The sequence below is a fragment of the Aspergillus eucalypticola genome (assembly GCF_003184535.1).
Source record: "Aspergillus eucalypticola CBS 122712 chromosome Unknown BO83scaffold_13, whole genome shotgun sequence".
NCBI lineage: Eukaryota > Fungi > Ascomycota > Eurotiomycetes > Eurotiales > Aspergillaceae > Aspergillus > Aspergillus eucalypticola.
In genome coordinates, this window is record NW_020290287.1 from 624,966 (window position 1) to 650,799 (window position 25,834).

Sequence of the window (25,834 nt, forward strand, 5' to 3'; positions counted from 1 at the left end):
AGATAACACATTAGATCTATCAAGCTAACCGGTGAAGTCCCTACATATAAACGGTGCAGTCAATTAGTAACATACGGTTGAGTAAACTTGAAAATATGCACTAGTTAACTTAGTTATCCCAGAACTAACTAACATTATCCTAACTTAGTAATTCTTTACTCAGCTAAGCCTTGATATATTAAGTTGTTATATTTGGATTGTCATTGTATTCCGGACTGCACAGCTGGTTTTAGATGACTGTATCCCTTCAAACGTTACCGATTACTCTCTCCCCCGAGAAGCCGACGGGGCCGACGGGGCCGATTGGGTTCTCCACAAGGTTTACACACGGCTGCAGATCACTTCTCTAATCACACTCCGGCATTTAGTTCAGTGTTTCATATAATAATAATTAAATACAACGTCTACATTAATTTTGAAGTATTTCTATATAATTTAATATATTCAGACTAAGCTCAATATTTGATATATTCATAATAATAAAACTTTCAAATTAAAATATCTAAGTTTCTTAAGAGTCAATAGGCGCTCCGATCTTTTTAGAGGAGTTATCAGACGTGAAAAGCGACTAAGGCAATCATAAAAGTCCTCACGTATACCTCACCTTGCGCTCGCCTATCATTCAGTCGTGCCTCACCATAACTCTAGAAGGCATGGGTGTTCTGGGGCCGTGGGAACACGACAGATACTTGGAAGTCTAGATCTCCTCAACATCTCGCAGTGTCAACGATGATAAGGAAAGGATTCTGTACCAGCTTTATTTTGTTGAGAGTCCTGACGGAGTTACATCGACGGGGGATTGGTGTATCTTTACGCATTGTAAGTACTTCCGTCGACCATAGGCTGTGATGGCCCAATGAGTACTAAACGGAATAGTCTCTATTTCCTGCACCACCTTCAGGAACACCTCCCCAGCATCTCACCTTGTTCAGAAGTGATATGTACCCCGGTGGTATTGTGCCAGCTGGTCGAAACGCCAACGACGCCTGGGAATGGAGTATCGATATCCTAAGAGAACATGCTAGAGATGCTATGAGGCGGGAAGGACTTGTGCCCGTCTGATATTTGATGCACTGAGAATTGTGACTATAGTCTGATGGTGCTCTTCAGTATCACAGTAGGTATTAGGCCGTCCTCACCCGTATTCTAACTACTGGGTTCAGCCAGTTTACCCACATTTAATATGATTAAGGAGCAAATATGAAATTGTAATGTATTTATGTCCCCTCCGAATTAACAGATAAAAATAAGGGAGTTGAGCTGTACCTTCTCAGTAAAACCATGCCTGAAGATAACCTTCCACAAATGTAACTACCGTAAGGTAAAAGCCAGCTTTGATGTTAAATCTAAACACACGTCCCCCAGACGCGCAGTCACTGAGATCCAAGAGAGATACGCTCCGTATCATACCTGCCACCCATACCCCAATACCAAAAGTCCAGTAGAATAAGGAGAGTCTGCTCATGAAAACAGCCTCCACAAAGAACGTGATAGTAACAACAGCTGCAAGGGCAAGAAACACCCGGACACGCTGTCCCAGGAACACCGCAAGCGACTGGACTCCGCATTTCACATCATCGACCATATCTTGTACAGCGTAGGCAGTATCGAGGAAGATAATCCAGCAGACAGTTGCGCCGAACAGAGCCAGAACTGATCCGTTGAATTCGATATCTCCTCTCACAGTAACATACCCCGGCATCACACCACTGGCAACAGAGAGGCCCACCACAAGCTGAGGGAAGGGCATGATACGCTTCATAAAGGGATAGACCAAGCTCAGTAGCCACGCCGGTGTAGTGCACAGAGTTGCTTGTGGTCCTAATGTATACCACGTGGTCCCTAGGGTGAGAAGTATCCAGCAAAGGAAAACGAAAGTAGCTTCTTTGACAGAGATGAGCCCAGACGGTAGTGGTCTGCTTTTGCATCGCTCGACTTGTCTATCATATTCGACATCACAGATATCGCTGCTCAAGTCTTTTAGTAGCTCCTTGTATAGCACAAATTGAAGGGGGATCTGCTCACTTCCAAGTACAAAACGCGGTATGAGAGACCGTCGCACTTGCCCAGATGCCGAACAAAACCAAGGCAAATGACCATACATCGGTCCTATCTGACTTCGCACCAATACTGGCTCCCCACACAGCTGGGAAGACAGACAGCCAGGCTTCGTGTGTGTGGAGACGACCCATCTCCCAGATGGCGCGGATGCGCTTGCGTGTGTGGTCATCCAGCATATCGGTCTCTGGGATCAGCTTTCCTGCGACATCCATGATGGATCGTTCACGACGCCACGTATAGTGAGGAAATAGGATTAGTATGGTAAAAGGCACAGTTACCGTCTGAATTGGAATTGGTTCAGTATGACTTGTCATCATCATCATCTGTTAGCGAGTAATATATGTAGTAGGGGACGATGTAGGGTATCTTTTTTGCCCGAGTAGATACTCCGGTAGATCATCCATGCCCTGCTCTGTCATGCTTATGCCTGCATCTAGATCACTTTACGTATATCACTAAACCTTGACAGGCTAGCAAGACTAAGCTCAGCGCTTAAAGCGCTGCAGATCCGATGGACCCGTAAGGCATGTCAGATAGTAGTGTGGGTATGAAGTGAAGTGATGTATTGCTTTTTCCTATCTGTGCAAATACGATCGTGTTTCTTTCACACTGATTTGGAATCTTAGGAAAAAGAAATTATTTTCCCTCCCCTCCATCGTGATCCTACCCAAGTGATTATTCCTGTCAGCGTATTTGGCGAGACTTCGCATGATAGCCAGGACATGCTCACCCAACGAGCCCCCATCTAGAAAAGATCGCCCCCATCGCAAACTTGACGTTGAGAGAATACCCCAACTTCCCCTCACGCCGCATGCAGCTTATCCTGCGAGATACTTGGCACTGATAACTGGCGACTACAACTTATTGGTTCACCTCTACAGTAGGTACTCCACCCCTGCACTGCTGATGAAGTGGGGATAACCTACAAGCCAGATTGGCGCGAAGTTGCTAATCCATGATGGTGATCCTCTTAAATCATACTATATAGCAGAGATGTCATGGTTGACACCAGCTGGACCAGTAGCCAGCCCCAGGCAATATAGAAGCAGAAAGTCTCACGATGACGAGCAATCGATCGCCTTACCACCCGCAACATAGAACTCCACGCGAGAGGCATCACTCCCCCTGGCAGAAAGATCCGCCTTGCATGAATCGACAACACCACTATCATCCCAACTGAAACTCACGACACCACCACCCCGTAATCTCAATCCATCAGCACTCCCACCTCCCCACGCAGCCGGAATAGCCGGCCCAAGCAGCACAGCCTGCGTCTTACCGGCATGAGCATCCGCATTGGAACGGTCCAAATCCCTAATAAGCATCTGAACCATCGCTCCCACAAGCCCGAAGTTAGCATCAATCTGAAACGGCGGTGATCCGGAGTACATGTCGAATCCGTTTTCGGCAAAATTATCTTGAATTGCGAGCGACAACTCCGAGTATGCTTCGTCTGTGACGTTAAGGAGCGCCCAGCACGCACTACGCCATACCTTGGCCCAGCCGGTGTTGGAGTCTTCCACCCCGGTGCCGCGGGAGTAGAGGGTGGTTTCGACGGCGTCGGTAATCGTTTTGTTAGATCCGTGCACGGAGGAGATGATGTAGCCTGGGTACCAGCCGTAGAGGTTGGAGAGGTGGCGGTGAGTGTCGTTTTTGACGTCAATGTCGAGCTTCCATTCCTGGATTTGGCCCCATGAGCCGATGTGGATGCCTGGGTCTAGGGTAGAGAATTTGGAGGTGATAGCGTTCTTGAAGGAGGTGTCAACGTCGCCAGAGGCAGTCCAGCCTTGCAGGACGTGGTCGAATACTTCCCAGATTAGTTGTTGGTAGTGGGTGCAGCCGAAGGTCTGGGACGTTAGTTGTGTTGCAGGTAATTGAGTTTTTGATCACTTACTGTAGGCCCATGCTCGGGCGAGTTGCAGGGGTTTACGACTAGGGTGCCATCCTTGAAGTACTCATCTTTTACAAGTTGAGAGAGCCAGAACTTCGCTGCTCCTTTGAGAATGGGATAGCCTTTTTCGCGATACCAGGTACCGTCCTGGGAATAATCGAAGTGGTCCCATACGTGATGTGACATCCATGCATTAGTGGCAGGGTAGTCAGCCCACTGTGCGACATCTTTCATGCTGGATTGGTCAGTGTTGCGACTTTCATGCCGTTAATGAGCTGCTGATGTACTCACGCTGTATGTCCAAATGTGTTCATCTCATCATGCGTCACCCAACCTTCCGAGGTGCCATACAACAATTCTGCTGTCTCTGCGCCTCGAGGCATCCAGGTCTCAGCCATGTATGTCCAGAGTGGCTCAGTCAGTTCTCCTAATCCTGTTTGCTCAACAGCCCAATGGTTCATCTGTAGGTTGATATTGGCATGGTAGTCCCCACTCCAGGCCGGAGAATAGGATTCTGTCCAGAGACCTTGCAAGTTAGGCGGCAGAGACCCTGGCCGCGAGCTTGATATGAAAAGGTACCGACCGTAGTCGAAGAGCAAATTCTCCACGTAGGGATCACCGGGCTGGCTGTAAGACGTCAGAAGCTCGGTAGTTGGACGGTCAGCTGAGCCATTGGGATCTGGGAGGGTTAGTGTAAACTCGTTGAAGATGCCCTGGTAATCTTTGACGTGAGATGATTTGAGTGCAGAGTAAGTCTTTCTGGCAGCATTGGTAGCAGCTTGAAGTACTTTCGTGTACGGGTTGTCCCCTTTGAACGAAAAGCTAGCTTCCGAATTCCCGTTGGAGGCATCGTAATTGGTGTCGGCAGCGAAAACAAGGAACACCTCTTTCTCTCCCTCTGGCACTTTAACAGTTGATGACGAGCAAAGATCAGATGTATTGTTTGACTCAGGAACGATAACAGTCACCCTGGCGTTGTAAATCATCCCGATAACGGGATAAGTCTGACCATATAGGCTGATGCTATTCCCATGGCAGCTGACATTCGGGGCAGGCGACGTGAGCTGATTGTCGAGGCCAAATGTAATACTAGGCAGTGACGAATTTGAGCTGAGTTTGTAAACGCAAACATTATCCGGATACGAGCAGAATGCTTCCCTAGTATCTGTCAGCAATTGAACCATGGAACCACCACTGAGGCTGCTTACCTCTCGATGTACGTCGCGCCGGTAGTGAAATGATCCGAGTAAACAGCCGAACTCAAGTCCAGTTTCCGACAATATCCATCAATATCACTCAGTTCGCCCAGGTCGATGGTCAAATTTGCCAACACCTGATACGAACCGTAGTACGGATACTCGCCCAGTAGCGCAGAGACATTGCCTGTCCCATTCTGGAATATCCATTCCCTAATACCAGGAAGTGCACCTGCCTTGGAAACGTTTGGATTTCCTCCGGAGTATGTCTATATCGCTCTCAGTAAATATTTAGCCTCGAAGGCTGTTGACGCGGGTAGTATACGCTCCACGCACCGGACTTTCAAAAGGTCCTCCGCGCCACAACGAGTCGACATTGAGATTAACAATCTCCTTGTCGTAGGAGCCAATAGGCATTGCTAATGATTGTTTCAGTATCCGACCATAAAAACCTTTCGAAGTCTCGTCCAAGTTTACCTCCCAACCGTCCATTTCCTAGCGGAAATGCAGTGCTTATGAAGCTACTGTAATTTCCCGGGGAATTAGACCATAACGAGTTGGCTGCCGCGAATGGCAAAACCAGTGCCCAAAGGGCCGCCGATGATCCAGAGATGGGCATTCTGCTTGAGCTGGATGCTTGGAGTCGAAGGCTGAAGTGCAGCGGAGAAGGGGAAAGGGGGTCATTTTATCGCCGTTGCGGGTTAACCCAGCGTATGATTGATGAGATGATCACACTGTCGAATGATGGGGAATGAGCAGAGTACAATTATACTAGCTGCAGCTACCTACATTAAACCCGAGGTATACTGTGCCTCTATTGGAGGGATTTCTCAGGAGAATAGGAACCGTCCGCAGTAGTCCCGTTAGCCTGCAGATCGGCGAAACCGGCTTCCGATAGAATTGCTTGCATTTCGCAGGACTGGACGATTGTTCTACGAGAGGATGATGCGGGGATTCGGTGGTATGATTGCGATTGATTGATTGATTTGAGGGAGGATCAAATAGAGGTAAGCTTGAAACGGAGACGGGGACCGTGTGACCCGGTGTATATAGCCTAAATATCACGTCTAAGCAATGAGCGCTATACTAGTGCCGAAATAGTCCGTGAATAAGAACCAAATCCTGAATGAGCATCATCTACAATTTGCTCTTCGCCGCCGCCTCGTTGGCCTTTTGCCACATCCGAATCCGGCGCTCATGCCCAGCATTGAACAAATCCAACCACTCCTGTTCAAAGGGGGGTAGGACACGCCCCGGCTCGCCTACCTTGGGATTGCCCGCCAATTCACGCAGGGTCTCAAAATATTCTCGGAAGTCCGGGTTGATGACGCTGAACCCAGGCCCATCGCCCTTCTTTGCAATCCGATCTTGTTCCCATTTCCGCTGCTCCTTCAAGGGTGGCAATTGGGCCTTGCCAGCCAGGACCCGCGCCGCAGCCACTGCCTGCCATTCAAAGATCTTGAAAGTCAATCCGGCGCCGACCTGGTTCGAAAATTAGCTTGAGCCGTTCGATACGGGAAAAGACGAGCATGAGTACATACCGCTCCCAAGAATGCCAGAGTTGGATCGTTCTGGTGGAAGATATGCAGATATAGATCCGGAATACGGTTGTTTCTGGTCGGGATTTCCGGCAGGTAGGGCAATGCCCAGGTGAAGCCTGTTCCGAAGATGATATAGTCCACATCCGAGACTGAGGTCCCATCTTCGAAGTACACCGTCCTCTGCCCGTTGTCACTGGAGACGCGCGAAATGGGTGGTTTGCGATTGATTGACGGGTGTCTAAACGCGTAATCCCCGAAATAAGGATTATACCGACCCCGGACCACAGCGTGGATGGGGGATTGCGCAGAGCCGATCAGGCTGACTGCTGTATCTGCCGCAGAAACCGAAGCTCCAACGGTGACGACTTTCTATACGTTGTTAATACCAATTGTAAAATTTGGTGATTGGATAGCAGCATACCTTTCCGCGATAGCGTTCGGGACCACGATACTGCTTCGTGTGCAACACGCTCTCTGGGTCTTTGTCGATCCATTCTTTCAGGCCGGGAATAGAGGGGACGTAAGGCACAGAAAAGTGCCCCGAGGCAACCACCAGTGCATCAAACGTCTCACTCCACCAGTAGTCATACCCACCCGGCTTGCCAGCCCGCCGCAAGACCAATTCCCATTGACCGGTCTTGGGGTTTTTGACCGCACGTTCCACGGTCGTGTTGTATTCTACAAGATCTTGATAACCATTGCGGTTCAGAAGATCCTCAACATACTGTCGAATCACGGTGTGGTGACGGAAAGGGGTGTCTGGCCCATGCACCGCGATTGACATCTCCGAGCGGATTGTCGGGATCGACTCTTGGGAATACTCCATGGTCGCAACATCCACATTGGTGTGCAAATTCGGGTAGATATGGGAGTCAGTAAAGCGATGCTGGGTCAATGCTGGTGTGAACGCAGGCAAATCGGACGGAATTGGGAGAGGAGCATCCGCGGTCCTTGTGGATAGCTTATCGACATCCAAAGGCACCTGTTTCTCGTCCCGCGAAACCCTAGTGTCGATTAATTATCGGTCGCGTAAACCAGCAAAGATTTGCTCCCAGGACCTCTGGTAGAAGCTGTATAGACATACCAGCACCCACCGGCTTTTTCCTGTCTCTCGAATACGCGCACCCGGTCAAATGCTTTCTCCTGCATCAGGGCGTCCACGGCAATGGCGCCCGCAGGCCCCGTGCCAATGACAGCCACGCTCTTGATTGGAGACATTTTGACGCAAGCTCTAACGCGTCGGTGGTATGCAAACCGATGTTCTATAGCTCTAGAAGCTGGTCACCCTGAGGGTTGGTGGTTGAGATTATCCTGGATTCCAAGGGATCAGTTTCTGAGTTGTTCTAGCCAGCTATCTTGATGCCAATCATAGCGCGGATGGCGTCACCGGAGCCCAGTAATACATCGATATGGGCGCGGGTGATCATCCAGCCCATTTCTATGCAGGAATATTGTACTCACAGAAGCTTCTGTCTCTAATCTATGTTTCTGTGGCTTATGTACGACGAGACCTAACCATTGCGGTTCCGAAGCACGGTTCACTTTGCGTTTATCTCATTTTTCTTCGTTCTCGACGCTGACTGGTCCATCTCAGCCTCCTGTCACGTGGCTGCTGTTAGTCAATTTTATAAGCACTCCCATTGGCCAATAGTTACACCAAACCGGTTCCTTTCCAAGCATCACAACCAATCAGCTTGTGGCATCGGTTGGAGTCTCTCAATATCCTACTGCAATTGTGATTGTATTCATTCAGTTCGGAAAGACTCCGAAACACTCTCAGTAGCGGGACTTGAGTCACAGCAACTTACCGTATCGGGCGATCGAAGTAGTATGAACGAATGCCCTCTCATTCTCCGCGTACTGGACTCTTGAACAGAGTGGGAAGGTAGTTATTGGGTGTACTCAAAAGGTCGCAGAAGACTGAACTGGTCGCCACAACCAATCACTATGAGGGTTAGCAGTCCTCCCTGATATAGTACAGCCTGCTATGTTTGTCCAGGGTCACGGAACCTGCTGATACAACCATTCAGATGCATGAAGGTCGGGGCTATTAACACATACATGGTAAAAGGCAAGCGATAGAACTAGCGAATATTGTGCAGCATGGCGACATTGGCGCATGAGAATCATTAAATTTGCAGTATTATCGATTGCGTGGATCTCATCTCGCCGAAGTTGAACAGTTGTATCCTGGTTGGTGTACGAATCATCGATTCTTTGACACTTGAAGCGTACTTCCCGAGGTCCAAACTTTTGGCCAAAGATTCGTCATCAACAGTCCAGTTTTCCCTGAACAACTCGACATCTTCAGGCATTCCTCAAGGGGATGACTTCTCCGCTGACAAAGCTCGACACTTCGGGCTAATATTATGCCATCGTAAGCCTACCCGTAGTCACAAGTAGAGTAACTAGCCCCGAAGATGATCAACCGCCCTTCACATCTGGGCACTGTTGCGCAGTGCTGCCTCTGATTAGCCCAAGAGTCTAATTAAGTTAGTTGTGCCCCGCACGTGAAGATGATCTTTCTTCAATGAACCTGAAACACCCGTGGGTTTTATGGTACTTTTCGGAGCCTAAAATTTGGGACATGGGCAATTTTCCACTCAACTTCGATGGATCTGACATCTGCTCATGTCCAGTAGAGTTGCATTGAGTGGGTCAGTGTATGTCCTTTTGCACTATATAGATTGATGAGGTGTAAGGTTTAACACGAGACTTCCAGAACTTAGCATATGTTGGTAGCCAATCAATACTGGGTCTTTGCTTCCGATGAAAGGAAGGCAGGCAACTGCACTCACGTCTGATGCCAAGTTAGACAATAAGTATCCACTAGACGTATGGCGCATGTCATGAGAACGGGAGAGTCGTAGACACTGATGAGTAGGCTGAGGAATGCCCATCAATTGAGAATCAACAGTCAATGTTTCCGTCCCTATTGTTAAAGAGTGCACATGCATGAATCACCCGGTTCGGCGATTGAGAACAAACACTATATTGTGTGGGTGTATAAAAAAACCGAAGTGATGTGTATGCATCATATTCAGACAGTCTCAGTGTATGGGATGTAAAACGCTCTTGGTCGAATCATAACAGCTATCGATTCTGCAATGGTCCAGGTCATAGTCGCCGCCGCAGATGGGATTTATCCCTCAGCATGGGTAACAAATAAATATAGCAGTCCAGATGCAAAATTTCGAGGAGCTATTCATTGATTGCAGCTTGTTTCCGAAGCATGACCGGTCAATGGGTGTTTCATGTTATCTATGAGCCTGTGAAGCCCCTGGATGCTTTCGAGCTTGATGATATGCTGTGCAAGCATGTCCCCATGGACCAAATATGTCCTTAGCAGTGGTTATCGTTGATTGTAGAAGTTACCTACATGGCAGTCTCTCTAGCTTCTGCCTCCTTCAGCATAATCTGACAATCCGTTAGCAAATATGACAAATCGATGCTTTCATGCCGGGCTTTGTGCTTTAGGCGGCAAATTGCAGTATTTATGCACGTCTTGACGAATTATCTGAAGAGTCAGTGCATATCAATGCTATCAAGTATAGCAGATTAGGGTCGCCTACCAAGGGTAGATCGGCTCGATTAATGACTTTGGTGCCTTAGGCATCAAGAGTGGGAGATAACTCCGCCGATCGACCCTGCGATTGCTCCACATTTGCCCGTCCCCAACATTGTTCTTCTTTTTGAGTCTCCGGGATAGGACTTCCAGAAGATTTGGAAACGGCTTTGTCCTTCAGGGCCGCGTACTCAATCCAGACGACGGATAAGCCATCTACCGTCCACCATGGGGGAGAATACCGTGCTGACTCCCCGCAACATTGAACCTTGAATCACCACAATTAATATAGCTGACGGACAACGGTCTGGCAGGCATTCCTCCTTAGGCTTTATTCTCTTACAACTGGTCGGGCTGTCTAGTCTGGGGCTCATGACTGGGCTTACTAGGTTTACGGGATTGCCTCAGTAATTGATCTTGTCCACACTACTCTTTGGCATCTGCAGCAAAGACTCTCGATACAAAGGCCAATGAACCGTCAACACTTCAAGGATAGGGTCAGGGCTGACGCAACTAACCAAAATGTACCCTCGAGCACTAATTAAGTGCCCTGGATGCTTGGAACGCTGATCAGGAACATGGTTGTGATTATTCGCTCCGATTGGCGGCTGTATTACCCATGGCTATTCCGAAGGACGAGTCCAGACCCATGGCTCTCCACGTTTGTGATTGCGCTTACATGGGCAGGGAAATTTACTTCCTCAAGACCCTGACTTCGTCAGTATACATCACACAGATAATGTTTCATGGGCTCATCTGGGGTAAATTGGCTGTCAACATCATACAGTGACTGGTGGTGCCATGACGGACGTGTCGAATAAGGCTGGGTCCGCTCCCTCCACTCTAACGGTTCGGCCTCATTTTTGGGAGCATCGATCAATTTCTGTCTTGGACTAAACCCCCGAGCCCGCCAGTGTTTCAAGGTCCCTACGGTTTTGAGTTAGGCATCTGACACAGCAACCGACTCCGAAGCCAAACTTGCTCATGAAGCGGATTGATGTTGGTCCTGTCCCGCAATAGTAAAATGCCGTTTGCATCATCTGAGAACGCGTGCTCAATCACATTGCAAAACCTGGTTCATCAATGATCTCATCCGAATAACCCTCACCGACGGCATGTTGAACCCCTATGCCTATCAGCATATCACCTCTTCGCGAGCGTCACCCACCGGCAGACATATAAAGGATCCTCGTGGTCCGCGTCCCCTACCGACCGTCTATCAGGCTTCATCGCTTCCTTTCCTTCAAACCTGACAGTAGTAGCTCTCAGGCTCTTCAATTCTTTCTTTCTTTCAACAACACTTAGGACAACAATTACTGCAATGAAATTCCAACACGTCGCACCGGTGTGCCTTGCGGGCTGTGCCCTGGCCTTGCCGACTCCGGTCGAGAAGAGACAGGATCTCTCCGACCTCATTCCGTTCCCTATCCCAAGCGGTCTAATTCCGACTGGCCTTTCCCTTCCGTCTGGCCTCTCCCTCCCATCCGGTCTCTCCCTCCCTTCAGGCCTCTCCCTCCCTTCAGGCCTCCCCAGCTTCTCTCTGCCTACGGATCTGTCCGACCTAGGCTTGAAGCGCCGGGACGTGCCTTTCTCTCTGCCCTCTGGTGCTGCACTCCCTACAGACTCCCAAGCACTGTCTCAGCTCCTGCCATCTGGTCTTCCCGACCTGTCCAGCCTCGGCATCACCCTTCCCACCGGGCTTCCATCCGAGAAGCGCCAATTCGGCGGCGGCGGCGGCGGCGGCGACTCTGGCTCATCTTCCAGTCCCTTTGGAAGCATGCCCAGCTTGGGTGGCGGTGACTCCTCTTCCTCCGACTCCTCCAGCCCCTTCGGAGACCTACCCGGCCTTGGTGGTAGTGGCTCATCCTCCTCCCAATCCGGCGACTCCCCCTCACCCTCCAGCGGCTCATCCTCGTCCGGCGGAATCCCCGACTTCCTCAACGGCCTCGGAGGCTCTTCCAGCGATTCTTCTAGCTCTGCCCAGCCCTCCAGCAGCGACGCTCTCAGCGGGCTCTCCGGTATCTTTGGCGGGCTCGGAGGCGACTCCTCCCAGTCTTCCAGCGGCCCTTCTAGCTCCTCCCAGCCCTCCAGCAGCGACCCCTTCGGCGGACTCTCCGGCATCTTGGGCTCTCTCGGGGGCGGCTCCAGCTCCTCCCAACCCTCCGGCAGCTTCTCTAACCCCTTCGGCGGCTCCTCTTCCTCTTCCTCTTCCTCCGACTCTTCTACCCCGGCTCAGCCCAGCGGCAGTGCTCCCCAGCCCAGCGCTGCCTTCCCCAGCATCAGCCTCCCTGAGCCCAGCAGCAGCAGCAGCTCTTCCGACTCCAGCGACAGCGACTCTTCTTCCTCTGCATCGGACTCCGAGCCCTCTCTCAGCCTTCCGACTCCGTTGGCGTTCTCGCCCGGTGGTCCGAACATCCCGGCTCCTTCGTCTAGCTCGGCTATTCCTACCAGCTCGGCTGTTCCTACTAGTGCGGCTGTGCCGACTGCGCCGTCTTCGTTTAAGCAGTTCTTTGCTTAGAAAATGGTCGACACGGGTTGTAAACAGATCGGTGGGTAGAGAAGTAGGTAGATGGGATGAACGGGCGGAGGAATTGAGGTGGTGAGGATGGATTAGGTGGATGTGGTTAGTTATGTCATGCTTGCTGGTCAGGATATGAAGATATGGATTTTACATTGGTGGTTCGTATGCTGAGATGGTTGTGCTGTGTACCTAGATTGTCAATGAGATGGATGGTCAGTTGGTCGTTTAAGTGTGGTTCATACCGTAGTAGTAATCTGTTCTGTGAATTGATCTTTGGTATTTCAAAACATCTTTGTTTTAGGGAGGTAGCCAAGGTGGAGGAGTGATTAGAAACGTCCTGGCTGTCAAATAGGTGATATATATGCCACGCGCAATCCTCGGGTGGCATTGAACGTATCCAATTAGTTGCCTTAACATGTAAAACCAAACAGCATTCTATATCATGCAAACCTACATAGAATACATAGCTTAAGAACCTATAGACCCCTCATTAGTCATCTACCGATACTCTACAAGCCCACAATATTCCGCTGATTCTATGTATGCGAGTAGCCATCACGAACTAGTAAACTCTAATATACACATCGCAAGTTGGACTTCTCCAACACCTCCTCAAGGAAGCCAAACATCCACCTCTAACTCCACGCGGTGTTCCGCAAACGGCAAACTCTCGATCCCCACCGTTGTGAAAAGCGCCTGGTGATTCGGGCACGCTTTCTTGATGTGTCGCACCATGATTGCCCGGGCTTCGCCCCGCACCGCAGACAATCCAACAACGTAGGCGTGCAACTTGACGACATACTCCGCCTGTTGGAAGGTCCGCTCGATGAGAGATTTGATATTCTCGAATGCCTAGGCAACTTGATCTTCCAGGTCAGGAGAGGTCTGAGACGTGTATGGATTCATTGGAGTTTGGACGGTCAGTTGAGTACTGGCCTACGGGATAGGTACGCGAACTTACTCTGGCCGGTGACAATGAGGCGGTCACCAATGATGCAGGCATCGCTGAAGCCGTATTGCTGGCGGCATTGCTCCCCGAAGCCGGGCAGAGAGTAGTATGTGAAAGAGGACATGGCGAGAGACCAAGTGATACTATATCTCATGAAATTGATTGGAGATAGATACTATCAACTATAGGTATTTCATCACTATTATACTTAGATTAGAGCACTATACAGCAGCCAAGTCCGAGATAGATTAGGTTAACTAATCAACTATGGCTCCGCTTCGTCAGCGGAGGGACCAGAATACTTTGGCTCCATTGACCCACTTACGCACCATTGCCAATCCCCCAACGTCCGGATCGGAACCATCCCCTCGGTGTGCACGAATTTTGGCATCGTTTGGCTCCGATTTATGACAGTATGATTTTGGTGACTCGGAGTGGGAGTTGAACTAGTATCAAGGTGATCGGCGTGTCGGAAACCTGGCCATGGCTATTTTGCAACGGATAGCGGATAGGTATAAACCCCACGCAGGAACGCCCTTCGCTTCGCAGATCAGGGTCGCCGAATGCCGCGAGGTATCCACACCATCGCCTCCGGACTTGACGGCTAGAAGCTGAATTGCAATCCATTCGCTCTTTCGAATGATCCCGCCGTTGGCGATGCCGGCAAGATCGTTTTCTGCGTGGCTTGGCCAGCCGCAGCCGCACCAATGGACTATTCCGCGTCCATCCAGAGTCCAGTGCTTGGCGGGACAGTCAGCGCGCGCATCTGTGGCCGCGATGGATGAAGAAGCATTGAGTGGCTTTCGTGCTTTCGTAGAGCATGTAGGGATTATACCTGCCCTGGAATCATCTCATGCTGTTTATGGTGCTATGGAGCTAGCGAAGACGATGAAAAACAACCAGCATATAATCATCTATTTGAGAGGTAGAAACGATAAGATGTTCAAAACGTCGCGGGTCACCCTCCAGTATGGGGCCCAAGAAGGCACGGATGACGGCCGGGTTTAGGAAACATGTCTTCTTTCGGCTGTACGGAGAACTTTAGACGCGGTAAGGCGGACCAATCCGATACCCAGAGCACTCAATAGATATCGAGATATGTCCGCCACACGTGTTGTAAAACAGACTCCATAACTTTGCATTTCTGTGGTTAGCCTGAGTTTGATAAATTGCGGTGTGCACAGCACCTGCAGATACATTTGACTCATTGGTCAACAATGTCCGGGATATGCAGCCACACGCACATTAGCCCGGGGTCAAAGCTAAAGGAACCTCCTGCGTCATATCCTTTTCTCTAGGCTCATCTCGATCATACATCTGCCATGCATTCTCGATGAACCCTCTCTTCCCAATAAAATACAAGTTTTATGAGATGTCTCTACTAAAATATCGGTCATCTAGTCAGGTCTTATTCCGTGGTTGTGGACGGTAACCATACAGTAGGGTTCCATATTCGTCTCTGTCGTATACAGCTTGACCGTACTGTATCAAGCCATGGCTAGCCCTTCCCACCTATCACATCGAGTCATTCATCTTACTTGCAGCAGGACTATCTTCAGCTGAGCCTCGTCTGCAGGCCTCAGCCTTGTGAACATGAATGTTTGGTCTGATCGAGACAGTTCCACATGTTCCGCTGACTCACCCGACTCGAAGCAACCGACACGCTGGTGGCCATAGGGCCCAGGTGCTATTCATATAGATCTTGTAGATTCATCAAGGTGGTGAAAGACTAAGTCTTGACGAAGGTGTAGTTTTCGGAACTATCCTCGCTCTGGACCCAACGTTTGTCTGCAGTTCGAGGCTTGATAAGCACAAGCCATGCTTGGAGATCTTCGGTTTCTCCCTCGTTTAATTTGTCTTATCACATTAGGTCATCGGCAGTACTCAGGGGCGTACGTTCCCACGAGTGTAATTCAGGGCTTTGGACCGCAGGGCGCGGGCGCGGGCGCGGGCGTCCGAGGCCGGGGATCGAAGGATTGACACTCAGTTAGTAGATTACACTGCCTTGTTTTTGAGAAGGAAAAAAAGAAAACAAAAGCAAAAATAGAGATGGATTCGCTGTGTCGAGTGGGGCGAGGCTATCAAACACAAGGCCCTGAAGTGCGACCTGTTAGCACCCCCAGAAAGCAAACATGCAGCCTTGCTTACGCAGCTAAGCTGAAACTACCCCTCAAGCCCCAAAGGCTCGACGCATCGGTTTATTTCGCCCACCTCTTACATTGCTCGTGGCTTTCTCTTCCAGATACCGTGTGCTGGGCTCCTCTTGCGCCTCTACAGTCGTCAAATATATCATGCCTGGATCCACCTCCAATCTCACACCAGTACAGAAAGATTGTTCACCGCGAGCCTCCCAACAAAATCAGGACATAACACCTTTCTTGATCGACCATGCCGGGGCGAGGTCTAACGCTCCTCTCACTCGATGGTGGAGGGGTACGCGGATTGAGCAGTCTGCACATTCTCAAGCATTTGATGGAGAGAATCAAGGATGAGAAAGGACTGGCAGAAGAGCCCAAACCATGCGAGTACTTTGATATGATAGGGGGTACAAGTACTGGAGGGTATGCTTTACTTGAATGGGTCAATATAACGTTTAATCCGACCTGTTGGGCTGACACTGCTTCATCAGCCTGATCGCGATCATGCTAGGACACCTGCGGATGAGCGTCAACGAGTGCATTCGGGCCTATCTTAGACTCACCCAGCGCGTATTTACCCCAATTCGATCGAAGTACGTATCGCTCGGGTTTTCTAGGCACTTGGGAGATGTGGTCAGCCGATTTGACTCAGCCGCCCTGGAGGAAATAGTCAAGAGAATCATACGTGATGCATCATTGGACCCCGATGCGCTGTTCTACGACGAGGATCGTGCTTCGCAATGCAAAGTGTGGGTAGTCCAAATTTGATTAACAAAACATGTCTATGCGATCAATGCCATCGGCGTTTTCCACTAACAATGCGTTTCCGTAGGTTTGTTTGTGCGCTCCAGTCGGAAATAGCCACCCCCGTGTTGCTCACCAACTACAAAAGCAAGAGATCCGATTCCGATCGTCGCGAATCAGTCAAGATCTGGCAAGCTGCTCGAGCCACCTCAGCGGCTTCTGGTTTCTTCGATGCACAAGAGATTGAGATGTCGGCGGGCTATGTAGAGACCTACACTGACGGCGCCACGGGCTACAACAACCCCATCCGACAGCTCTGGACTGAGGCACGGGACGTTTTCCTACCCCCGGGGGAACGTCTCGAAGGTCATCTTGATGCCATCATTTCTATCGGGACGGGCACCCCGGCACTACAGGCTTTTGGAACAAACTTGAAAGATATCGCAACAGCCCTCGTGCGGATCGCGACCGAGACAGACAATACAGCCAACCATTTTCAGCGCGAATACAAGGAACTGGATCGTGATGGGCTGTATTGCAGATTGTCAGTCGCCAACGGTCTGCAGGATATTGGACTGGAGGACCACCAGGAGGCGAACAAGATAATGGCGGCAACCAAGGCTTATTTGGATCATCCGGACACTGTATCCAAATTGACGAAGTGCCTAGAGCGGATGAGCCAGCATGAATGTGAGGTTGACTATAGATAGGGTGTCGTTAGCATACTAAGACTTTGCCAGGTCTGTATGAAATGAGTTCCACCGATCGAGCGCGAAACCAGGAAGCCCATCTCCCTTTCCCCAGTAAGAAGCAATGCAAATGCAGTCACCCCCCTCTAATGAGTCTAGAGAACTGACTCCGGCCCAGCATCTACGGCAAGAGCCCTCGAGCTCCTTGACTCTATCTCTGCTTATAACCATGATCGCGTCCAACTCTCACTTGCTCAGGAAAGGTCGCCAGGCACGGCTGAGTGGATCTTCGAAAGTGATCAGTATAAGAAGTGGTGGAACGCAGATCACACTTCCTTCCTACTATGCACTGGCCCTAGTAAGTAAACCGAACTGATACTATCCCCCGTCTGAGCGTTTGTAGGCTAACACGACCATCTAGTTGGTTGCGGAAAGACCATTCTCGCGTAAGTATACCTCCCTGATTATACAACTTTATAACAAGACGGTCTTGCCATCTCAATACTTCTCCATGCTTACCTGATGTTCTAGTACATTTGTGATAGAGAACTTGTTGAAGCAGAGTAACCCCGTCTTCTATTACTTTTGCCACGAGTCATGGGAAGCTTCCCCAGATGCTCAAAGTATATTGCGGTCGATTCTCAAGCAGATTGTTCTCTTCTGCGCCCGAACAAGGCAACCCTTGTCGGATGCGGCAGTCGCACGCCTCGAGGAAGCTTCGAAAGAGAGTACAGAACTCGATGCCCGTGAACTCATAATCAATCATTTGCACCTCCTTACAGACGCATTTCTGATTATCGATGGGCTTGATCTGCTCGAGGAACCACACATCAGCCAAATTCGGGAGACCTTGGTCACTATCTCTCGAAGCTCGCAAGTACATCGCCTCAAAACCGCGCTGTTCTATCAGACGACCCTGGCTAGAGGTGTCGACCTCAGCACTCAGTGGAAGGATACCATTCAACTGCCGCTCTCGATAGACCATCTGGGAAGCGATATCAGAACTTTCGTCAATACTGAAGTAGATCGAAAACAACAGTATCGCAAGATTACGGATAGTGCGTTGACGTTGGAGTGGATCAAAACGGAGCTGGTATCTCGAGGCGAGCAGATGTGCGTATACCATTGAGTTCAGTTGCACCAACAGCTGGGGACAGGACTGATATAATCGACAGGTTTCTATGGATAGTGCTTCAGCTGGACAGCCTCTGGACCGATGTTTATAGTGAAGCCGACATTCGGGACAGAATGAACCAACTTCCTCGTGGGTTGGAATCCACATACAACCGTTGCCTCGAGCAGATCGTGAGAGTGAAGGACGGCAAGCAGGAACAAATGGCGCACAAGATCATGTTGTGGACACTGTGTGCGGCAAGGCAATTGACAACTGCAGAGACCCAACGGCTAGTCGCCCTGGATGACAAGGATGAAGAAATCCACTCTGAGCAGTTCTTGAATCACGACCCGACTGCGTATTGTGCTAACCTTCTGGTTCTCGGATGCGGCGGTCCGCAATTCACCCACCCCTCGGTGAAGCAGTTCCTCACCGATCCATCAAAGCTGGACCCGGAGCTGAAGTGGGAAGCTCTTCCTCTCAAAGTAGCGAATTGCCGGGTTGGCAGATTATGTGGGATGTTCATGAAGAGATACTTGCAACTGGTGCCGCGAGGGCGCACAGCGAAAACCCCTGTCGATGTGGCTCTGAATGTGATGAGGGGAGTTCTTACAAACCCCTTCGTCCAGGGTATCGTGGATTCCCCTTTTGGCCTCAAGGTTGTCGATGCCTCGATTCGCCAGAAGGTGATGATTTCCATCGACCAAATCACACACAATGCCCGGCATGTTCACTCGCAAGCAGCGTCACCTCAACCAGCGCATGCTACTGATCCTGACGACTTCGCCCCGATTACGCATTACATCTATCAGAACTGGCTTTTTCATACAGCTGATATGACTCGTGCTGAATTCCGCGAGCAGTTTTTTCATTTCTGTTTATATAGCGATGCCTGGTTACCATGGCAAAGCGAAGGTAAATACGAGGTCAAGCATCTTCGGAACCTGATTCAACGTGCCATCTCAGTAGCCCATAACCCCCTTCTCTATCTTGCCTGTGACCAGGTAGAGAAAATGGACAAATACAACGCAGTCTTTGGAAAGCCCTTAGCCAGTGATCTACTACCCATCGATTACACCATCACCACGGGTAACCTCGAAATGGTGAAGATATTGATGTTGTACTATGGTCGACATATGAGCCTCGGTGGCCATTTCACAAACGCAGTGTTACACGCCGCGCGCTGCAACAATAGTGACATTCTGGAGTACTTTAAGACAGTGCTACCGAGTATCTTGGGAGAAGCTTCGACCATTGATTCGCTCTTTGACATTATTATCGCCAATGACAATCCGTCCCTCCTACAATGGTGGCTTTACACGTTTCCAGGCAGAAGGCAGACCGAAAGCGTCAGGAACCAGTTCCTGAAAGCGGTGTTGGAGATATGCAAGACTCACGTTGAAAAGACGGCGTGCCTCATCCCCCTCCTGGAACAGTGGGTAAGGATGGAAGCTGCGTCGACAGCACAAACGGCCCTTCTTACTCGAGTGAACTCTATCAGTCTACCCAAAGATTGCTTGCCAGTGATTGTTCAAGTTGGCAAAACTTCCCCTGTCGAAATCACTCTATCACAGCTGGAGTTACTCACTCCGGGGGATACGGATAGTCTTCTGGATACCGCCCTAACTCTACCTCTCAGTAATGCCTTGCCCATTCTCCAAGTGATCATCTTGCACAACCGAAGAAAGGAAGAACACTGGGTCAAAGAATCCATTCTAGGGCCTAGGGATCAATTTTCCAGACGCCTCCTGCCTTGGCTGAAACAGCTCTTCTGTGCCATTGTACCAGAGAACGGGGCGATCATCACGGACGAGCTGCAAGCCTCCACACTGTTACAGTTGCTGGAAGTGCTCCCTGACGAGGCTCTCGTTGATCTTCTAGCTAGCCATTGTCCAGATTGCCAGCTGCACGACCGCTGGAACCACAATATCCTCTACGCGTTGGCGCATCGACCCACGGCACAAGCGTTGCAAGTACTCAAGGCCCGCAACCTTCTACCGCAATTGGACCTGAATGCAACCGATGACTACGGCTGGGGCCCCCTGCACGTTGCGGCCACCCGCGGTTACAACGAGGTCGTGATCTTTCTTCTCGTGCACGGTGCCGACCCCCAGCGGCGAAACGACCGATCAGAGACCCCAGCCAAACTCGCCGAGATGAGCGGCGCCACCCCGACCATCGCAATCCTCGACCGTTGGGAGAACAGCCCTATCGGGGTTCTTCATCGGGCCTTCATGGAACAGCACGCTACCGCTCTGCAGACCCACCCGGGGATGGAGTGGGAGTGGGCATTGCAGCTCTCAGTCTGGCGAGCATTGGATAATCTATACGCAAAGGCAGAGGATGCCGGGAAGCCCATCTCGTCTGTCACTCTAGACTCGGTGGCCAGAGGCATCCGAGTTACTTCTCCATCTTCCTTTCCCGACGACTATTCATACTACATGAGGTCACGACAGATGTGGATCAGACAATAATATCTATATTTATATCAGAATCTAACCCAGGGTCCCCCAAATCAATTACTCCGTCCAGAGTATATAGTTCACTGGTAAGATTTTTCTCTTAACTCACAGCACACGGGAATCCATTCGTCCATGCTATGTTTGTCCTGATGAAGGTGATAATTCAGAGAATCATCCCGGGGGCTATCCACCCAAGGGAGGCTAGGCCATCAATCCTGCTAGAAAATACTGTAAATATGCAGTGATACAAAATAGAATGGGCATTATAGTACCCCTTAGACCCAATTCATGAATGTTACTCTGTTCTTTTGACCATAAAATATTAAATTGCCCTTAATTACTAGATACTGAGACGAGCACTTGCCCAAAAAACAAGCAAGACACAATACCACTGCAGAGGTGTAAACATATGCAGCGTATTCAAAGTGTATTCAAGTAAACACGTCAGTCGCATAACGCATGCTCGCCTTCAAGTGATCGAAGAACTTTTCAACCTCTTCATCATTCACCTCAGGCGGGACATCTTCCTGCTTCGCCTCCAGCGCTACCCGACGTCGCTCCTTCATCACATCGACGTAGATATTGTTAAACGCTTGGCGCACGGCCTTGCCTAGTTCCGCACTTCCACAAACATAGATCCTAGCCCCCTGCTCAAATAGCGAGACTACTTCGTCTCGGTCACTTGTAATCCGGTCCTGGATGTGCTGGGCTACGGAGCCGTCGGCGGGACGGCTGTATGCCCATCTGACGTCGACGATACCCTTGCGAGACCATTCAGCGAGCTCTTCTGCGTGAATATCGTCCTTGCCTTTGGTGCGACAGCCGACATAGAGAATAGCCGGGGCGGGCTTTTCGGTAATAGAGTCGCTTCGGCTGAGGATCTTTTCAGCCCGGTCCATGACAAAACCGCGGAAAGGCCCTAAGCCGCTTCCTGCGCAGGCCATTATCATTGGCGTGTTCAGGTCGGAGGGGGGCTTGAAGCCTGAGTGGGAGGGACGGACAGCGATGTGAACGCGTTCGTCGGGTTGGAGAATGGAAAGGTAGGTAGAGGCTACGCCCATGTACGGCTCGTCTGTGCCGGAGAGAGAGGGTGCGTTGAGCACAGACACTGTAATTGAGCATTCTGTCGGGTCCGTAAGGGGTGAGGATGAAATAGAGTACTGGCGTACTCGCATGGGCGGAAGCATGGCTAGGTAGTCGCCGAGCGGTAGGCTGATGGAAGGATAACGATCCAAGATGTCCAGCAAGCTGAGGCGCTTGGTGACAACCTCCTCATTGAAGCGGCTAGGACTGTTGGCCATGTATCGCAGCTCGGCCTGGGATTCTTCGTCGGCCACGGCTGCATCTGCCAGGGCAATCAGGTCTCGTTTGGACGCGGGTTGGGACAGTTCAACATAGGAGGAGAGGAGAGCGAAGGCGGAGATAGGGGTGTCAATGGGAATGGCTGACGGTCCGCTTTGGGTCTGGGATGGCTTGCGAACGGTTAAAAAAGCATCCCAAGGCAGTTTGAACCGACGCATTGCTCGACGGACGATGCTCGTTGGGTTCACAGGAAGCACGGCAAGGTAATCACCGCACTGGTAGGTCATGTCGCTTGGAAGCTTGATCCTCACCAGTCGTTTCGCTGAAACGTCGGGTGCTGTTAGGAGCTGGTTCTCAATCACATATCCTTCCTGCAGCTGAAGACCCAAGGTTGTCACTCGCTTTTCTGAGCTAAATTCGACTTGTAGGCCTCCACTGGCTTTCTTGCCTGCCTGGCCCTGACCTTTGGAGCCAAATTTAGCGCTTATGGCAGGCCATAACGTCGACTCACTCCAGTTATCGAAATCAGTAAACATGTCTGCGACGGCGGTATCAACTAATCCAATATCACACAAGCGATTCCCACCATGCTCGCCCACCAGCTCGTTGATGGCTTTTGGAATCCGGTAAAAGGTGGCAGTCCAATCATCTTGATAGAATCGGTGATCAGCGAAGTTACACAGAACAGAAACCACATGGATGATAAGGGAGACTCACGATGTCCACAACCGAATACGGCATAATTTATGCCCTCGAGTTCATTATCCTTCGCTCCGCTTAGCCACTCGAAAAAGTGGGCCGCATTGTCAGCGGGTTGGCCTTCATAAGATGCAGCAATGAAAACCACAGGAGCTCCTTTCGGAACATTCTCAGTGGCGGAATCTAACGAATTGACCTTGGCACTAAATCCCCATGCGGCTGCATCATCTGCCAATCTCCGAGCCAAAGCCTCGCAGGTTCCGGTGTTGCTACCGAAGAAAATGTGCATCGGCTTCATGTCTCCCTCAGGAAGGGCTGCCTCTTTCTTACGTTCCCTGCTAGCTACCTTGGAAGATTCAGGAGGCACGGATCCACTGTTCAAAGCTGACTCCAACGTTATCGGGTCCAGCCCATGCCTGAGAGTAGCTCTCATCTTGAAATCCTGCGGCTTGATAGTGAGCGTCTGTTTGATCCGCAGGTCATAGCTTGGATCATCCAGCTGAAAGTTAAAATTTTGCAACAGCAAAGCAATCGCCAGTAAGCCTTCTTGCCAGGCAAATGGCCGCCCAATACAACCTCGCATGCCATTTCCAAAAGGCTTCCAGGCGTTCCGAGGAAGATTGTTGAAATTCTCATCCAGCATCCTCTCCGGCTTGAACTCCTCGGCGTCCGCACCGTAGACCTTGGGGTCGCGGTGTAATTTCGGGAGAAGCACTGTGATTGGCTCGTCCTTGTTTAGAACGTATTTTCCATTGCCCAAGGTCACAGGGTCTTCTTTGTTCTTAGTCGGATGCGCATGGACTCTTATGGCACTCGCCGGGGGATTAAGGCGTAGTGCTTCTCGCATGACTGCATTGATATACGGCAACTTGGGGAGATCATCCACGGTAATCTTCCGTCGGCCAATCACCCTGTCCACTTCTTCCTGTGCCTTTTTATACGCAGGTGCATTTTTGAGTAGATAATAGAAAACAAAGGACAGCATTCCAGATGTAGTTTCGTGGCCTGAGGGAGGAAAAAGGTCAGAACATGATAGATCACAACGACCAAACTCAGACAAAGTACCTACCTGCAATCAAAAAGGTAATCATGTTGTCAATGATCGACTCATCACTGAGGCCCTTCCCTGACTGAGGGTCTCGGCCAAGGATGAGAGCGTTGAGCAGGTCCTTCTTGTCTGATGGATGCTTCCTCCTATCTTCGGTCAACTCCTTCGCCAAATTTCTCATATAAGAAATATCGTTCCAGAAAGAATTGTTATCGCTCGTGGGCAGTTGGTTTAACAAAGATGGGCGCTGTGCCCTATAGCTAGCTACCTGCAGCCCACCAACCATCGCTTCTACGAAGGGGTGCATGCTATCGTGGTAGAAAGAGTTGAAGCGGGTTCCCATGGCGCAGAGAGCGATGGAGTCGAGAGTCAGGCGGGTGAAATCTTCCGTGACCACAATGGGAGTCTCAGGTCCCTGTCGAGCCCATTTCATGACGAGCTGGTTGGCAATGTCTTGCATCTCTGTGGCAGATTGACAACTCATTAGTCCGATGCAATAGTGGTCCATTCGGCGATGGGGCTGCTTACCATCGAACATGGCCCTAATAGATAGGGGCCCAAAAGCAGGAATAAGGACACGGTGCGCAAGCGCCCAATTCTCTTCGCCGGGGTACCGGGCTGTGAATAAACCATCGTGAAGAAGATGGCGAAGCTGGCCCAAACCACCATCTACCGATTTAGCGAATCGCTCCTCATTGCACGCTTCATCAACGAGTTCTTGAGTAGAAATCACCACTCTCGACACGCCGAAAGTGGTCAGGCGGTAGATTGGACCTTGGCAGATGCATCACAGTTAGCAGAGATGAATCAACTCAATGAGAGGAAGAAAGAGTCAAGGCTAGCTGACTCTGGAGTGAGACGCAAAAGGGATAGAAAAAGGAAACATGACATTGTGGAGGGGTAAGGGCGGGGTTACCATATTGATCTGCCAGCAACTCAAAGCTTCGGATTGGCATCTCCTGGTCAATATCGTAGACATTTCCCAGAAATGGAACGCCTTTGGGGCCTGGGATAGGAACATGCTTTACGCTGCTCATGATGGTATCTGGATATGGAGTGGTGCCAATTACACTAGAGCTCTTGATAGAGAAGATGATTAGTTCTCACAAAAGGTCTGGTGGAACAAACAACACGGGGTTTAAGTTTCTCTCAGCGACCATAGATCACCTGACGGACACACTTTGATGAGTCGAACTGAACTGGAGAGGGGACAGACATGCATGCAGGAAGGAGACTTTATACCTCGTAGAAAATTGAAAATATTGCGGTCGGAGGGAACGTATGCCTGATGATGGTGCATAAGTCCAGTGCAGATGAAGTGTCATCACTCCCCGCCATCATCTGCGGAAGGGAATCCCCAGCCAGAAGGCCGCCCGACTGCAGTGCATACCAGGGCAACCATACTTAGTGGCGAACGTCATGGGGCTGATGAGAGTGGATCATGTTACAATGTAGATCAATGAGTCCAGAGGACGGGATCGTAATGGAGTAACAGCGCATCTACCGCGGCCTGTAAGCACTAGCGGGAACCTCGGCCAGCCAGAGATGGAGGTTTACTATTCATAGCTGGGGCATGAATTATGATTAGCAACGGGGGGCATATGATCGGTCCATCGGTATGTCGGACACGGAGATCGGTGACAACGGACCGATGGCTGAAGTTAGTAGAGACTCCGTGACAACTCCAAAGTAAGTAAAAGCAACGATCCCATGGATGCTCTTCTTTTATGCCACTTATGCGTTTCGGTGGATCCAGATGATGCTTGGTATGTGCGTATGATCAGTCATCATGGCCCCCACTTTGCTATCGAACTGGTCTCGTGGCGCAATGGTAGCGCATTAGTTTCCGGTACTAGAGGTTGTGCGTTCGAGTCGCACCGGGATCGTTCTTTCCTTTTTGCCATCCGACGGTTG

The 25,834-nt window shown here is 50.3% G+C and overlaps 7 protein-coding genes and 1 non-coding gene across 8 annotated transcripts; 4 read left to right on the forward strand and 4 right to left on the reverse strand.

Annotated features, from left to right (window-relative positions):
- Positions 1 to 1,270: 1,270 nt before the first annotated feature.
- BO83DRAFT_446058 (4-hydroxybenzoate octaprenyltransferase) lies at positions 1,271 to 2,273 on the reverse strand (the record flags this gene model as incomplete). Its single annotated transcript, XM_025536587.1, has 2 exons — positions 1,271 to 1,967; positions 2,026 to 2,273. 2 exons carry the CDS (start codon positions 2,271 to 2,273, stop codon positions 1,271 to 1,273), a joined length of 945 nt encoding a protein of 314 aa, XP_025387955.1.
- A 757-nt stretch (positions 2,274 to 3,030) lies between these two features.
- Positions 3,031 to 8,220, reverse strand: BO83DRAFT_408513 (FAD/NAD(P)-binding domain-containing protein). Its single transcript, XM_025534053.1, has 11 exons — positions 8,151 to 8,220; positions 7,774 to 8,000; positions 7,111 to 7,693; positions 6,690 to 7,058; positions 6,290 to 6,630; positions 5,626 to 5,768; positions 5,485 to 5,567; positions 5,161 to 5,417; positions 4,244 to 5,110; positions 3,956 to 4,187; positions 3,031 to 3,908 (listed from the first exon to the last, which is right to left on the reverse strand). Exons 2-11 carry the CDS (start codon positions 7,905 to 7,907, stop codon positions 3,117 to 3,119), a joined length of 3,801 nt encoding a protein of 1,266 aa, XP_025387956.1. The 5' UTR covers positions 7,908 to 8,000; positions 8,151 to 8,220; the 3' UTR covers positions 3,031 to 3,116.
- Positions 8,221 to 11,575: 3,355 nt separating this feature from the next.
- On the forward strand, positions 11,576 to 12,828 carry BO83DRAFT_446060 (uncharacterized protein; the record flags this gene model as incomplete). Its single annotated transcript, XM_025536588.1, has 1 exon — positions 11,576 to 12,828. The coding sequence occupies one exon, from the start codon at positions 11,576 to 11,578 to the stop codon at positions 12,770 to 12,772; it is 1,197 nt and encodes a 398-aa protein (XP_025387957.1). The 3' UTR covers positions 12,773 to 12,828.
- A 559-nt stretch (positions 12,829 to 13,387) lies between these two features.
- On the reverse strand, positions 13,388 to 13,848 carry BO83DRAFT_427424 (uncharacterized protein; the record flags this gene model as incomplete). Its single annotated transcript, XM_025535343.1, has 2 exons — positions 13,388 to 13,627; positions 13,708 to 13,848. 2 exons carry the CDS (start codon positions 13,846 to 13,848, stop codon positions 13,388 to 13,390), a joined length of 381 nt encoding a protein of 126 aa, XP_025387958.1.
- Positions 13,849 to 16,112: 2,264 nt separating this feature from the next.
- On the forward strand, positions 16,113 to 17,316 carry BO83DRAFT_399162 (FabD/lysophospholipase-like protein; the record flags this gene model as incomplete). The annotated part of the gene is made up of 3 exons (XM_025533303.1): positions 16,113 to 16,285; positions 16,354 to 16,611; positions 16,695 to 17,316. 3 exons carry the CDS (start codon positions 16,113 to 16,115, stop codon positions 17,314 to 17,316), a joined length of 1,053 nt encoding a protein of 350 aa, XP_025387959.1.
- BO83DRAFT_40291 (ankyrin) lies at positions 17,106 to 21,115 on the forward strand. Its single transcript, XM_025533575.1, has 5 exons — positions 17,106 to 17,409; positions 17,474 to 17,653; positions 17,717 to 17,741; positions 17,827 to 18,408; positions 18,471 to 21,115. The coding sequence occupies exons 1-5, from the start codon at positions 17,358 to 17,360 to the stop codon at positions 20,881 to 20,883; spliced, it is 3,252 nt and encodes a 1,083-aa protein (XP_025387960.1). The 5' UTR covers positions 17,106 to 17,357; the 3' UTR covers positions 20,884 to 21,115.
- A 33-nt stretch (positions 21,116 to 21,148) lies between these two features.
- Positions 21,149 to 25,315, reverse strand: BO83DRAFT_361665 (bifunctional cytochrome P450/NADPH--P450 reductase). The gene is made up of 5 exons (XM_025529470.1): positions 24,837 to 25,315; positions 24,449 to 24,694; positions 23,942 to 24,382; positions 22,891 to 23,877; positions 21,149 to 22,822 (listed from the first exon to the last, which is right to left on the reverse strand). Exons 1-5 carry the CDS (start codon positions 24,955 to 24,957, stop codon positions 21,303 to 21,305), a joined length of 3,315 nt encoding a protein of 1,104 aa, XP_025387961.1. The 5' UTR covers positions 24,958 to 25,315; the 3' UTR covers positions 21,149 to 21,302.
- Positions 25,316 to 25,734: 419 nt separating this feature from the next.
- Positions 25,735 to 25,806, forward strand: BO83DRAFT_t157. The gene has a single exon. It is a non-coding gene; the product is annotated as a tRNA-Arg (tRNA).
- The last annotated feature ends 28 nt before the right edge of the window (positions 25,807 to 25,834 follow it).